We start from the raw sequence: 14,588 nt of genomic DNA, 5'->3' as shown, positions 1-14,588 counted from the left end.
TGAATTCCAAGATCCAGAGGGGCAGAGTGTAAAATGTTGAGAGTATGAAGTTTTCTTTGCTCTGTTTACTGTTGAGCTGGGGTCTAGCTTTCTGATGGCTCAGCCAGTACCCCGATGCTTCTATTCATGTTACTCAATCTAGTTGGGCTGGGGTGGGAGCTGGTTTCTTACCAACCAAGCATCTGCAGGCCTCAAATGGCGATCATATACGGAAGTGTAGCTGGTAAACTTTGCAGCATACACACACACACAGTAAGGGAACTTGCAAGACTCGATCAGGTCTAGGGCATGTTAGGAGACTTAGGTTACAGAATTGGCTGAGACTGAAGGAGTTTCCACCCACAGTGCGCGCCGGCCGAGGCGGGCGCTACCGGGGCGCCCACACAGCTTCCGGAGGCCGAACCACACCACGCCGAGGGGCGGCCCCACCCTGCACACCCTCGCCTCTCCAGCCAGGACCCGTCCTCCTTTTGTGACGACAGCCCAACGCAGTGCAGACCCAAGGGACTCTGGCCCGGAGGTTCGAAGCCGCAGTCCCCGCACGACACCCGGAAGAGATGACTCCCGGAGCCGCAGCCGCGCCGCGGAGCCCGAGCGGCGGCGCTGGGCCGCAGGCGAGCGGCCTGCGCGCGCCGCTTCCGCCCCACCCACTGCGCGCACTCGGAACTCCGCCGCGGGACCAGCGGTTGGGCTCCGACGCCTGCGCACTGTCCCTCCCCTCCCCCCTCTCCCGCACCCCACCTCGCGGCCTCCTGCACTCCTCTCCCCTCCCCCAATCCGGTTGCACCCTCGCGCCTGCGCAGTGCACGTTTCGGGGCGGCGGCAGCCATGCTGAACCCGTACCGAGAGGCGAGTGGGGGGGACAAGGTCGACGACGGCGGGCCGGGGAGCTGGAGATATGGAGGAGTAGCAGCATTAGCGCGCTCTGGATCTCGGGATTTAGGCCTGGGCCATACGGCCTCCTTGGTCTCTCAAAAGACCCCCAGGAACGTTCGGAAAACTGGCCCTCAGGGTGGGGGGGGGGTGTAGGTGGTGGCGGGCACGTGACCCGGGTCAGCCAATCTGGGCGCTGCTGACGTGGCCGCGCGGCCCCGATGCTCTCCCCACCCCCCAGCCGGGTCGGGAAGGGAGGGGCTGGGGGCTACACCCCCTCCCCCAATACTGCTTCAGTTTCCGGGGGGGTTGACACCCCGATTACATCCTCCCCCCGCACCAAAGCGAGGGCATCATTGAAGCCCCCCATGGTTCCAAGGATCCAGGTGAGAAGGGGCTCTTGGGGCGGCGATGTCACTTAAATGCGTATTGGGTGGGAAGTGGGGGGATTCTGGGGGTTCAGGAGATGGTCCTAAGGGGACTTGTCCTTCAAACACTATATAGCCAATAGGAATGTGGAGGGCCTCCAGCAGGTGAGAGATTCTTAGATGGGGGAGGGGAATGGCCAACCTCTGGTCTCCGTACCAATTGGAGGGCAAAGGGGCGTGGGGCGGTGTGTACCCCCCTTGCATTCATCCCCTGGGGTACGGGAGTCTGGAATCAGGTGAGATGGGAACCTTGTAGGCCGCGGGAAGGGTGACCTAGTAAGCTGAGTGGGAGTGATGGCTGCGGTTCCTGCTCATGGATGTGAATGCTTTTAAACTTGGCAGTCCAGATTGTGAATTGAGATGTTCCCAGGCCCCAACTCCCTTTCTCCCCCAGAGACTCTGGAAGGCGCCCTTCTGTACTCTCTTTGTGTCAAGGGTGGGAAGCTCACAGCCATCACATGGCATGCTGGAGGTTACGCATCGAGTCTCTTGCTGAATTTGTGTGCGTTCACGTGGACACGGCCTGTGGGGCCTTCTGCACAAATCCCTGTTGCCCCCCTCTAGGGTCTTAGCTGAGGACTTGTCTGATCCCGGCTGGGAAGGGTTTACAGGATGAAAGCTTGGGGTCCTTTTAGACTCAGAAAGCAGGCCCAAGGTGGGTGCTGGGAGGGAGGCTCAGGACCTGGAATGATTTCAACGCTTCCAAGGTTTCGAGTTTCTCCGGGGTGGCCTCTTCCACAGCGTTCTCCCCTCCCCCCCACCTCCACCCCCCCCCCCCATCCTGAACAGTTCTCTCCTTGTGTACTGCGGGGGAGGGAACGGAAAGGAGGGAAGAGTTACTTTTCCAAATTACTGAGTAGCTGTAGACTCCCCTGTGACTCATGTGGGGGGAGGGAGGATTGGGGAGCAGTGATTTTCCAGAATGCAAGGGATTGAGAGTACTGTCTGGCTGCCCTTTCCCAGTATTTTCTCAAGTTGCTGTTTCTCCTCCTCTTCCTCTTGCCAGGCCCCCCGATGGGCCTCTCCTGACCCGCGAAGCCCGAGTGGGGAGATGAGATTTGGGAGGCTGGGCCACTAGGGGGAGGGGAGCAGGCCTCAGCAAAGTTGCTGTGTCATCTTGCTGCCGCAGCTACCCTGGCGAGGCTGCACGTAGTTTTGGGGGGCCGGGGCCTGATCCTTGGCGGAGGGCCGGGGTCTTTGCCTTCCTTTGGTGCATTTCCCCCGCCGGGTTTGCCCTCGGGTTGGGTACTCCAGAAGACAGGAGGTTGGCCGCCATGTTAGATGCAGTCATCAAGGTTCGAACTCAAGGGCTTATTGAGGGTGGTGGCCTGCTTGCAGCATCCAGATCTAGGCCCCTTTAGAAGCCCGACGTGGGTGGGTGGGTGGGGGCGCTTTTCTTTTAGTGGCCCACCTACATTTCTTTGCACATATCTGTCCTAAACTTGTTTTCTTCCTCTAAGTCGGGCCAGAGTAAATAAGCAGAGGCTTAGCTCTGGTCTTCTCGGTAGGTGAAAGTCCTTTTACTTTCCCTCAAAGGGCGGGGGGGGGGGGGCGCCCCGGGGGGCGGGGGTCTGAAGAGATCCCGATTTTCAGCTGAGCTTCTTTATCCCTTCCAAGTCTGTTTGCCTACTCAGATAATCAAATTCGGAGGATTTAAGACAGCGAGCTTGGGGGGAGGGGGCGAAACTGAGCTCCCAAAATGGCTCCTGCCCCTCCTCGGAGGCGGACGGCCCGGGGGGGAGGGGAGGAGGGGAGAGGAGGGGGAGGGCTAGTCGGAGCCGCAGCCGCCGCCTCCTCTGCTCGCCCTCCTCCCTGGCGCTGACCGATGGACGAGCCGCTCCGTGGGGAGGACTCCGGACCCTGGTGGGGGGATGGGGGCGTCCTCCTGCCCCCGCGGCGGTGGGGGACCCCCGAGAGGGAATTGCAGCTGCCGGGTAGGGGGGCAGGGAGCATGGAGGAAGGTCTGAGCTCCGCGAGGGAGGAGGGTTTCCTCTGGCTCGCTTCTTGCAGGACTTTTCCCCTCCTCGAGCCGCTCGCCGGGATCAAGTTTGCAGAGGAGGTGCGTGCTACAGGGTACAGGGGTCGCCGGGAGACCGCGCCCACGTTAGGACTGCTTTGTCGAGCAGGCAGGCGCTGGTGTCGGTGGCCAAGGCTCGAGTTAGCAAATCAGGAGAGGTGTCGGGGCGCTCGAGGTTTGAGGTGTAGGTTTGGGGGCCTTGCTGATAATGGTAGCTGCTCCGCCTTCGGGAGCTCACGGGTTATTGGAGCAGTCTTGTTTTACCTTTGTCTCTGTGTGGTTTGGCTTTGGAGAGTGAGGAGAGGAATTTTGAGACTGGCCAGCGGTGTTAGGTGATGGTGGACCTTCGGGAGTGTTAGGTCCCTTAGCCTGATTCAGGACTTGCTGGCTAGTCGCTACACAAGACAAGGCCGAGGCTTCTAAGATGGCGTCTTTCTTCCTCGTTTCAGGTTCTCCACTGCAGAGGCCTTAACCGCCGAAGAACTGCCCGCCCGACGTCCTGCGGCCACACCCCTGGCGGGCCGCTGGCCACGCCCGCGCGACCCCTCCCGTCTCCCTGCGGCCTGGCCAATGGAGGAGCCACGAATGGCACGACCTGCCCCGGGTTGGCAGGCTCCGGTTGCACCGTGCCTGAGAGTGCTTCCTTGGAAGGGGAGGCGGGGAGAAGGTGCTGGAGGCTCTGGGGAGATGGCTTTTGCACCTTTTCCAGCCTCTTGCCCAGGAATCTCCGAACTACAGCACAGCCAGTTGGCTCAGAAATATGGCGGGCTGCCCCTGCCCTCTGGGCCTATGCGGCACTCTTCTGCCCGGTGACTGACGCCTTGGAAATGAAGTTTATGACGTCATCGCTCCGCTCGGCCAATAGAAACAGCTCCCGCGGAGAGGCGTTCCTCCCCCTTCGCCTCCGCTGCTTCGAGCGCGTGAGCGCGCGGGCGCGCGCGGTGGGGGTGGGGGAAGTCTGGAGCTGGGTGGCGCGCATGAGCGGAGAAGCTCCTCCCCCCCGCCTATATATAAAGGACTGGCGCGGGGCTCGGCGGCGCCATTTCGCGCTGGAGTGGAGCGGCCTCTAGAACGGGCTGGAGGATTCTGCCTACTGATACAGAGCCTTCGAGTCGTCGGGGCCACCATTACAATCCGCGTCCATCCGCTTGGAAATGGCCTTCGTCTCGGCATATGACCGGTCCCGGCGGACAGTACAGACCCCATAGAAGTCCCCGAAGGTCCCCTTTTTTCGGGCCCCGCCCAGTTCTCGGAGTCTGTCCACCCCCTGTACTCCGCCCTCAAGAGGATTTCAAAGATGGAGGCGGCGGCTCCCTAAACCACTTTTCGTGTTCATCCGCCTCCATCCGAGGTTGAAACGGGACCCCGTCTGCTCCGGCGGGCCTGACAGGAAGAGGGGCCTCCAGCGCATCCACCGCCGGCTGTATTGACGACGGCGTCTGGGACCAGGGACTGTCTGGGTTGGTAGAGTACGGTCCCCCCGGCTCGTCCGTCTCCGCCGGAGCCGCCGCCATTTTCTTGTGTCCACCGCCTGCGGAGCGCGCCAAGCTGCCGGGAGTTCTCCGAGAGGTCGCGGACGAGACTTCGGTGCCGGCCCGGCGTGGGGGTTGCCGCCTGGAGGGCCGAGGGCAACGGCCTTCCCCCCACTTCCCGGGTTATGCTGGGCCGGGCGGTGAGGGGAACCGAGGCCAACCGGACTGTACGCGGCTGAGTGCGGCGCCTGCCCCCCGGGGTCAAGATGTTGCAGAACGTGACTCCCCACAAGTACGTCTCCGCCGGCCGCGTACGGGCAGGGGCGTGGGGGGCGGCGGCACGGAGGTGGGGGCTCCGGGCTCGGGGGAGAGGGAGGTGACCCGGGCGCGTTGCTATTTCGCGCCGCAGCTGTTGACTTGGGCTCGCGCAGGGGGTTGAGCGACGGTTTTGGAACGGTGCTGGCGGCGGCCCAGTTACTGTGTATGGGGGGCACTGCAGGTTGTCAGCTCGTTATACACTGCCGCCGCGGCCCAGACGTAACCCGACTCGGGAAGAGCTAGTTTGACGGTGGGAAGCACAGGGGGTGGGCAGGCGGGTCTTAAGGAATGGGGTTGGTGTCTGGTCCCGATTTGTCACAGTGTTTGGGGAGGGGGTACGTGGTCACCTCCCGCGCCGTTTGGGGTTGCCATGGTGACAGCTTCAGGGATTGACAGCAGGGATTCCCAGACTAGGGTAGAAGGATCACTTTCTCGGCTTATGGGTTCGTTGTGTCTGGAGTATGTCATTAAATTTCGGCTGTCTTTTCAGTGACTGGATTGATTGGGAGAATATTTGTTAAGTCAGGGTGTTTTTTGTTACCATTGAGAGTTCATTCAAGGCAGGAGGGTGGAGCTAAGATTCAGTTCAGCTCTGCGGATGTAAACAATGAGATCTTGGTGTAGAGTCTTGAATCTTAGGTGGTGGGAAACACCTGGTAAGAAGTACCTAAGACTATAAACTGTTGGCCTTTGGTCTTCAGAAGATTTTTCGCTGAGGACTGTTAGCTGTACCCGGGATGTTGGGGAGAAATTTGGTTCTTCTCAAATTTTCTTTGGAAGCAAAAGACTAGGTTTGGTGCAAGTGATTTTGTCTGGATTTTAAAATTTGGTCCGGTATCGGTTAGATGATTAGTTCCTGACCCATTCCGGTGTAATTGTTTGATACTGTTTTACCCAGATGGATTCAGGTGTCTCCACGGCTTTTATTTATTTTTTTAAGTTTCTCTCGTTTGTTCCCCCTCCCTTCCCCTCTGGCTCAACCACCATGGCAACAGCCAAACCCCTAGTGAGGAGGAAGCTTGACTTTCTCAGCTCCACCCATTTTGCTTAAGAATTGTCCCTGTAGAGCTGTAGTTCTTGTGTTGTGCCAATTTAGAGCTTTTCATTTTTTTTAACTCATTAGCACTCATCAGAGTATGTAGTACCCAGAATGGAATGGGCATCTAGAAATGCTTTGCAAATTATTTGGGTATAGTTTTAGCTATGAAGTACTTGCATAAACTTAAGTCACTTCATTAGATCTAAAGCCTGATTTATTGAGTGCAAAGTACAAGTAATATTTACTTAATTTTGTTTCTCATATTTACAGGCTCCCTGGGGAAGGGAATGCAGGGTTACTGGGATTGGGCCCAGAGGCAGCTGCACCGGGGAAAAGGATTCGAAAGCCTTCTCTGTTGTATGAGGGATTTGAGAGCCCTACAATGGCTTCAGTGCCAGCTTTGCAACTGACCCCTGCCAATCCACCACCCCCTGAGGTGTCGAATCCCAAGAAACCAGGACGGGTAACCAACCAGCTGCAATACCTACACAAGGTGGTGATGAAGGCTCTGTGGAAACATCAGTTTGCCTGGCCATTCCGGCAGCCTGTAGATGCTGTTAAACTGGGTTTGCCGGTGAGTAGGAACATTGGACTGGGGGGGGGGGGGGGGGGAGGTATGGGAATGAGCAAGAATGTGTGTGAGTGAGATTGGGTTACCCTAGTATAAGTGCTGCGGCCCCTAGGGAGTACCCATTCTATAGGACAGATAGCCACCAGAGTTCTGGATTTTTGGTCCTTTGTGATTGTTCCAAAAGCTTGTGATCTCTATTTTGGCATCTCTCGTGCCCTCCACATGTCCTTCCTTAACTTTTGTGCCCTGGCTCCATTTTACAGATTCCCACCCCGGGTTGGGAGAGGACCACGGTGGCCAAAATTCTTAGCTTCTTCCTTTCCCTCATGCAGCCTATGGATAGCCAACCCCAGAGGTAATGTCACAGGATGGGAAGTTTTTAGAGTGGGTGGGAGGTGGGTGGTTAGGGAAAAGCAGTAGGGATCTCCTAGTGGGTGTTAAGGATCCCATTCCATTTTTCTCTATTCTGTAGTTTAATTGGGGCCGCAGTATAAGGAACTTAACATTCATTTGGTGCTTAGAGTGTGTGTGCTGTATGTGTGTTGGGTTAATTTGTTTTCCTAGGAGTAATTTTCCATGGCTCTGATCTAAGATTTCTTTCTTTAGGATTACCACAAAATTATAAAACAGCCTATGGACATGGGTACAATTAAAAGAAGACTTGAAAACAACTACTATTGGGCTGCCTCAGAATGTATGCAGGATTTCAATACCATGTTCACAAACTGTTACATTTACAACAAGGTGAGTGATTTCCTACATTACTAGATGGTGACATTGTACTTACTGCTGCTAACTGTTGGGATTACAGTTTTTTTAACCATTGAAGTTTTTTTGTCAGATTAAATGTAAACCAGGTGTAAAAAGTGTAAAAGTTGTTTTTTAAGTAGAATACTTCATATTTGAGGGTGATGTCCCCATTCCTCTGAAAGCTCCAAGAGACCTGAATAAAGCAGGATATTTTTCCTCGTTAGCTGTCATTCTCTTTAAATTTGTGAACATTAAGGTGGAATGAACTTCTTTGTATTTGAGATAATTGGGAAGAAAGCAAGTTGTGGTCTAGTCCAGTGAGGTGATTTTTATTTTTTTGCCCTAGGTAGAATGATGTCTTAAGGGAAAGGAGTTAGTTGATGCCTGCTGGGTTGATTTCATCTTATGCTAATCCATTCTCAGCTGGCATTTGAACCTTCTAATTGTGCTTGTGTTCTTGTAGCCCACAGATGATATTGTCTTGATGGCACAAACACTGGAAAAGATTTTCCTGCAGAAAGTTGCCTCCATGCCACAAGAGGAGCAAGAACTTGTGGTGACCATCCCTAAGAACAGCCATAAGAAGGGGGCCAAATTGGCAGGTAGGAAAAACCAGGGGTCTTCAAATGGAGATGTAAGGTAAGAAAGACTGTCAAACTAAACTTTTTTTCCCCCTTTTCCAGCACTCCAGGGCAGTATTACCAGTGCCCATCAGGTGCCTGCTGTCTCTTCTGTGTCACATACAGCCCTGTATACACCACCACCTGAGATACCTACCACCGTCCTCAACATTCCCCACCCATCGGTCATCTCTTCCCCCTTGCTGAAGTCCCTGCATTCTGCTGGACCCCCTCTCCTTGCTGTCTCTACAGCTCCCCCTGCTCAACCTCTTGCAAAGGTATCAGTAGATATGTTTTGTTAGGGCAGTGGGAAGAGATTTTGAATAAAATGAACCTGGATTAATACATTCCCATCTTATTCTCTACAGAAAAAAGGAGTTAAGCGGAAAGCAGATACTACTACACCTACACCTACAGCCATCCTGGCTCCTGGTTCCCCAGCTAGCCCTCCTGGGAGTCTTGAGCCAAAGGCTGCACGGCTTCCCCCTGTGCGCAGAGAAAGTGGCCGCCCCATCAAGCCCCCACGAAAAGACTTGCCTGACTCTCAACAGCAACACCAGAGCTCTAAGAAAGGAAAATTATCAGAACAGTTAAAACATTGCAATGGCATTTTGAAGGAGTTACTCTCCAAGAAGCATGCTGCCTATGCCTGGCCTTTCTATAAACCAGTGGACGCTTCTGCTCTTGGCCTGCATGACTACCATGACATCATTAAGCACCCCATGGACCTCAGCACTGTCAAGGTACCCACTGCATGGGGCAGATGGGATGCTCAGGCAGTGATTGGAGCCTAGGGATCAATAAAATATTTGTGTCTCCTGAGGGGCACATAGTCTTTCGTTCTTGTTTTTTTGCTTTGATAGAATTGTAATAGGGCAGAAGGTCAAGTACTTTGAGATCCATATTTCCTACAAATAAGAATGGATTTTCTTCCGAGCTACACTGTAGTACTGCTTCTTTAGGAGTATTGGGTTAGAGAAGCAAAGAGTAATCCAGAAGCCACTCCCCTATCACTTAGAATGATTTTCTAGATATAATACTTCAGCCTACTGAATTTCTCTTGACTTCAAATTTGAACCCCAGGGCACAGATGATTAAGGTCTTCCCCACTGTTCTCTCAAGAGAGGGCTCCTTGTGGTTTCTGGGTTGGCAGGGAAAGGTGAGTCTCTCTGCCTGTGCAGCTTCTGATGCTGCCTCCTTCTGCAGCGGAAGATGGAGAATCGAGACTACCGGGATGCACAGGAATTTGCTGCTGATGTGCGGCTTATGTTCTCCAACTGCTACAAGTACAACCCTCCTGACCACGATGTTGTGGCTATGGCTCGAAAGCTACAGGTGAGTGTGAAAGTTGAAGTTTAAACAAGTGTATGTAGGGAGAAAATTTGTCAACTGTGCTGTAAATTCTCAACATAGAATCCATTCTTTAGTAAACTGGAACTATAATGCTGGGGGCATGTGTATAAATGATCAGGGCACTCTTTCCCTCATGGTTTTAAGTCTACCTATTTTTCTAGGATGTGTTTGAGTTCCGTTATGCCAAGATGCCAGATGAACCACTGGAACCAGGGCCTTTACCAGTCTCTACTGCCTTGCCTCCTGGGCTGGCCAAATCATCATCTGAATCTTCCAGTGAGGAAAGTAGCAGTGAGAGCTCCTCTGAGGAAGAGGAGGAAGATGATGAGGAAGATGAAGAGGAGGAGGAAAGTGAAAGCTCAGACTCAGAGGAAGAAAGAGCCCATCGCTTGGCAGAATTACAGGAGCAGGTATTTTGTTACTTTCCCATCTTTATTGGATAAGAGATTTATGCTCTGTCTTGGACTTGATTTTTTTGTTTGTCTGGTTGGGCTTTGGGGCATAGGGGGGCTGGGCCTGGGCACTGTCCCCGAGTTCCTTTTGCAAAAGGGCTTCTACCACTTAAGCCACAGTGCCACTTTCCAATTTTTCTATGAGAGAGAAGAGTTTCACAGACATTTCCTGTCTGGGCTAGTTTGAACCACGATTCTCAGATGGCAGCCTCCTTAGTAGCTATGATTACAGGCATGAGCCACTAGCATCTGGCTTTCTTTTGGTCTCTACTCACATCTATAATTTTTTATTTTTTCCTCTAGCTCCGGGCAGTACATGAACAACTGGCTGCCCTATCCCAGGGCCCAATATCTAAGCCCAAACGAAAGAGAGAGAAAAAGGAGAAAAAGAAAAAACGGAAATCAGAAAAGCATCGGGGCAGAACTGGGATTGATGAAGATGACAAGGGGCCTCGTGCACCCCGCCCACCCCAGCCCAAGAAATCCAAGAAAGCAAGTGGCAGTGGGGGTGGCAGCACTGCTACAATAGGCCCTCCTGGCTTTGGATCTTCTGGAGGAAGTAGCAACAAGTGAGTTCTGCTACAGTAGAAAACATGTAGCTTTGTCTAGAAGTACCTTCTTCCCACTTAGTGTAACAAATACTGTAAAATGTGTAGGAAACATATTGGGAGCCTCAGGGTCTCTAAGAGAAAACTCTGTAAAAGCAGCTGTAGGTATTCTGTAGACAATATAGATAACTCCAATAAAACTTGGAAAAAGTAGCTGATGGTTTTGCCCTAATTTCAGCCCTTTTTTTTCAGGCCTGGCCACTATCCCTGAGCCTCTTTGTGCTCAAGGTTAGTGTTACACCACTTCAGCTACAGCCCTACTTCTGAGTACTTTATTGATAGTTTCAGACTTCGTGCCTAGATTGGCTTCAATCCACAGTTCTTAGATCTCAGCCCCCTGAGTAGCTAAGATTACAGGCATGAGCCACCAGCACCTGACTAGGTCTACTGTTTTTGTTTTTGTTTTTTGTTGGTCGTGGGGCTTGAACTCCGCCTGGGCACTGTCCCTCAGCTTTTCAGCTCAAGGCGAGCACTCTACCACTTGAGCTACAGCGCCGCTTCCGGTTTTCTGGTGGTTTATTGGAGATAGGAGTCTCACGGTCTTTCCTGCCTGGGCTGGCTTTGAATTGCGATCCTCAGATCTCAGCCTCCTGAGTAGCTAGGATTACAGGCGTGAGCCACCAGCGCCTGGCTTGTTTTTTTGCCAGTCCTGGTCTTGAATTCAGGCCTGGTCACTGTCTCTGAGCTGCTTTTCCTCAAGGCTTAACACTACCACTTGAGCCACAGAGCCACTTCCAGCCTTTTCTGTTTATGTGATACTGAGGAATCAAATGCAGGGCTTTATGCATACTATGCAAACACTCTACTACTAAGCCACATTCCCAGCCCTCAGCCATTTTTCTTAATGCAGAAACAGAAGCTCTGCAGGCAGAAATGAAAGATTACTAGGTTGAACTATAGGAATGTACTGGGAGTTATTGATATGCTTCTGTTAACAATTTTTCCATCATAGGCTACCCAAAAAGGCCACAAAGACAGCCCCACCTGCCCTTCCTGCTGGTTATGACTCAGAGGAGGAGGAAGAAAGCAGGCCTATGAGTTACGATGAGAAGCGACAATTGAGCCTGGATATCAATAAACTACCTGGGGAGAAGCTGGGTCGAGTTGTACATATAATCCAAGCCAGAGAGCCTTCTTTACGTGACTCAAACCCAGAAGAAATTGAGATTGACTTTGAAACACTCAAGCCATCCACACTCAGGGAGCTTGAGCGCTACGTTCTTTCCTGCCTACGAAAGAAGCCCCGGAAGCCCTACAGTGAGTATCAAATGAGATCGACCAGCTGATAATCTAACAATCCTTATGCAGTTCCTGGGGACCCTTTAGGTAAGGACAGTGGGATGATTGTCCCCAGGATTCATTAGAGAATGGAAATTAAGTATTACTAGTTAAAAACAGGAATACACTGGGAGACGTGTGTGTGTGTGCGCGCGTGTGCGCGTGTGCGTGTGTGCATGCCCGTGCGCATGCGTGCGCGCGCATGCACGCACGGGTCCATCCGTCCGTCTTGCTGTCTTGGTTATGGGGCTTGAACTGGGGCACTGTACCTGAGCTCTTTAGCTCAAGGCAAGCACTCTGCTACTTGAGCCACAGCACCACTGGCAGCTTTTTCTGTTTATGTGGTACTGAGAAATTGAACCCAGGGCTTCATGCATATGACACAAGCACTCTACCACTAAGCCATTCCCAGCCTCATTGGTGGTTTTTTGTAAGGCAGCAACTTAAAATAGTCTATTGCTTTTTCCCTTAGCCATTAAGAAACCTGTTGGAAAGACAAAAGAAGAACTTGCTTTGGAAAAGAAACGAGAACTAGAAAAACGATTACAAGATGTCAGCGGACAACTCAATTCCACAAAAAAGCCCCCCAAGAAAGGTGGGTATCCTTTATGTTGCTGCAATCCCTATCCTCCCATCCCTTTTATTGGTACTGGGAGTTGAATGTAAGGCCTCTCACTTTTCTAGATCAATGTTTTACCGTTTGAGTTCTATCTCCTTCCCCTCTCCCTTTTTATTTGTTTTGATAAGTGAAGATCTAGACTTCCTTATTCAATTTTGTTTTACAGTGAGTGAGAAAACAGAGTCATCTTCTGCACAGCAAGTAGCAGTGTCACGGCTCAGTGCTTCCAGTTCCAGCTCAGATTCCAGCTCCTCCTCTTCATCTTCCTCTTCTTCAGACACCAGTGATTCAGACTCAGGCTAAGAGGCTATGCCAAGAGGGGCAGGAAGGCTCCGCAGGACGGGACCCCCATATCACCCTGCCCCACCTCTCCCCCCCTTGCTGTGATGCTTCTTCATCTTACCCTCTCTACCCCCTCTGAAGGAGAGCTGGCTCTGCGGCAGGGGAGGGATGCGGGGACATTTGCTGAAGTAAGGACTTGGACAAATTTGAATTCCCACCCCCATTGGGAATGACCTCTTCGGCACAGATCCCCTGTTCGGAATGATGGGGTGGAGCAGGGGGTACTGGGTGAGAGTAGGCAAAGGCCCTGATACAAGGTTACTGGAGGCCCTAGATGCCCTGTTCACTTAAGGGTCCTGTTTTGAGGTTGTTTGTTCTAATTTATTTAAGCTATAGGGGGGATAGGGCCAAAGTCCCCTCAAGCTTCCACGGGGAGGGAAGAAGGGGGAGCTCTTTTTTTACGTTGACTTTTTTTTTCTACTGTTTTCCCTTTTTCCTTCCACTCCATTTGGGACCCTGGGGATTTCAGTCATCTCCCCATTTGGTCCCACAGATTGTCTTTCTTTGTCTCTTGATTCTAACTTGTAAATAAAGAAAATATTATTCAAGTTTTGAGTTAGTTATCTTGGTGCCATCTGTTCCTGTGATACTAAGACACAGTAGAAAGTACCTTGAGGGCTGGGAAGGTGGCTCAGTGGTAGAGCACTTGCCTTGAGCTAAAGAGCTGAGGGACAGTGCTCAGACCCAGAGTTCAGGCCCCACGACCGGACCACAAAAAAATAAAAAAAAGTACCTTGAATTTTGACATGGGGGGAAGGATTGCACTGATAGGAGATTGATCCCAGGTTTTATATGCCAGTACTCCATCCCACTGTATTCACTGAGCTATAATAGAGCCATGAGAGGTTAATTTCTTTTAAATTAGTAGGCTGTTGTTTATAATTGTAAACACTTAGTCTTTGGTGGAGGTGGGGGGACTTGGAGGTCATATTCTTTCAGATAAGCACTCTACCACTTACTTAAGCCATGCATTCATTCAGCCCCAAGGTCCTTTGTAAAATGTGTCTGAAATGACCTTAAAAGTGATTTGCGGGGCTGGGAAGGTGGCTCAGTGGTAGAGTGCTTGCCTTGCATGCATGAGGCCCTGGGTTCCATTCCTCAGCACCACATAAGCACAAAAAGCTGGAAGTGGTGCTGTGGCTCAAGAGGTAGAGCACTAGCCTTGAGCTGAAGAGCTGAGGGACAGCGCCCAGGCCCAGAGTTCAGGCACCATGACTGGCAAAAAAAAAAAAAGTGATTTGCTGTAGTTTAGAGGAAGGGAGAAAACAAGCCTCTGGTTAGTCCCTGACTTCAGAGTTTCAGTCTTGGAGATGGACTATAAAGTTTTTCCCCTGACTTGTGAATTTGTCTCCCGAATACAGTCCACAGCTGGTTCTTGAATTGGTTTGTGGCCTTAGAAAGACAGTTGGATTCACTTTGTTAACATTTTGCTAACTTGGCATCTTTGCTAATTTATCTCAGCTGTTACCACAGCCACCCCTTACCTCACCTAGAGAAAGTATTTTATGTAGGAAAAAATATATTAATCTTGTAGAACATATTTATATTTTCATGGGGCTTGCTGTCAGGGCTTAGGTACTGTCACTGCGCTTTTTTGCCCAAGGCTAGTTAGTGCTCTACCACAGCTCCACTTCCAGTTTTTAGGTGATTAATTGGAGATGAGTCTACAAAGATCTCAGCCTTCTGGGTAGCTAGCATTACAAGCATGGCCACCAGCACTCAGCTAGAACCTATTTTATATAGCAAGTGGGACTTAGGAGATCTGGAATTTGCAACTTTAATAGTGCAAAGTGAGATGTTGCCATAATAGTAACAATGGTCTCCATGGCCATTCCACCTTCCTATCTT

The 14,588-nt window shown here is 51.7% G+C and overlaps 1 protein-coding gene across 4 annotated transcripts; it reads left to right on the top strand.

Annotated features, from left to right (window-relative positions):
* Positions 1-1,153: 1,153 nt before the first annotated feature.
* Brd2 (bromodomain containing 2) lies at positions 1,154-13,288 on the top strand. Of its 4 annotated transcripts, none has more exons than XM_042683813.1 (13): positions 1,154-1,259; positions 3,768-5,082; positions 6,418-6,721; positions 7,325-7,462; positions 7,932-8,070; positions 8,152-8,372; positions 8,457-8,831; positions 9,295-9,423; positions 9,603-9,851; positions 10,197-10,462; positions 11,454-11,758; positions 12,252-12,374; positions 12,565-13,288. In XM_042683813.1, exons 2-13 carry the CDS (start codon positions 5,057-5,059, stop codon positions 12,699-12,701), a joined length of 2,412 nt encoding a protein of 803 aa, XP_042539747.1. In that variant the 5' UTR covers positions 1,154-1,259; positions 3,768-5,056; the 3' UTR covers positions 12,702-13,288. The 4 variants fall into 4 exon arrangements, with proteins under 4 accessions (XP_042539747.1, XP_042539746.1, XP_042539748.1 ...); XM_042683812.1 differs by lacking the exon at positions 1,154-1,259 and adding an exon at positions 3,262-3,360; XM_042683814.1 differs by lacking the exon at positions 1,154-1,259 and adding an exon at positions 3,263-3,360 and having other exon boundaries at positions 8,152-8,366.
* The last annotated feature ends 1,300 nt before the right edge of the window (positions 13,289-14,588 follow it).

This window comes from Dipodomys spectabilis, unplaced genomic scaffold (genome assembly GCF_019054845.1).
Source record: "Dipodomys spectabilis isolate Male_0828 unplaced genomic scaffold, ASM1905484v1 ptg000085l, whole genome shotgun sequence".
Taxonomy (NCBI): domain Eukaryota; kingdom Metazoa; phylum Chordata; class Mammalia; order Rodentia; family Heteromyidae; genus Dipodomys; species Dipodomys spectabilis.
Note: the sequence above shows the minus strand (reverse complement) of the source record. Positions and strands in the feature narration are given on the sequence as shown.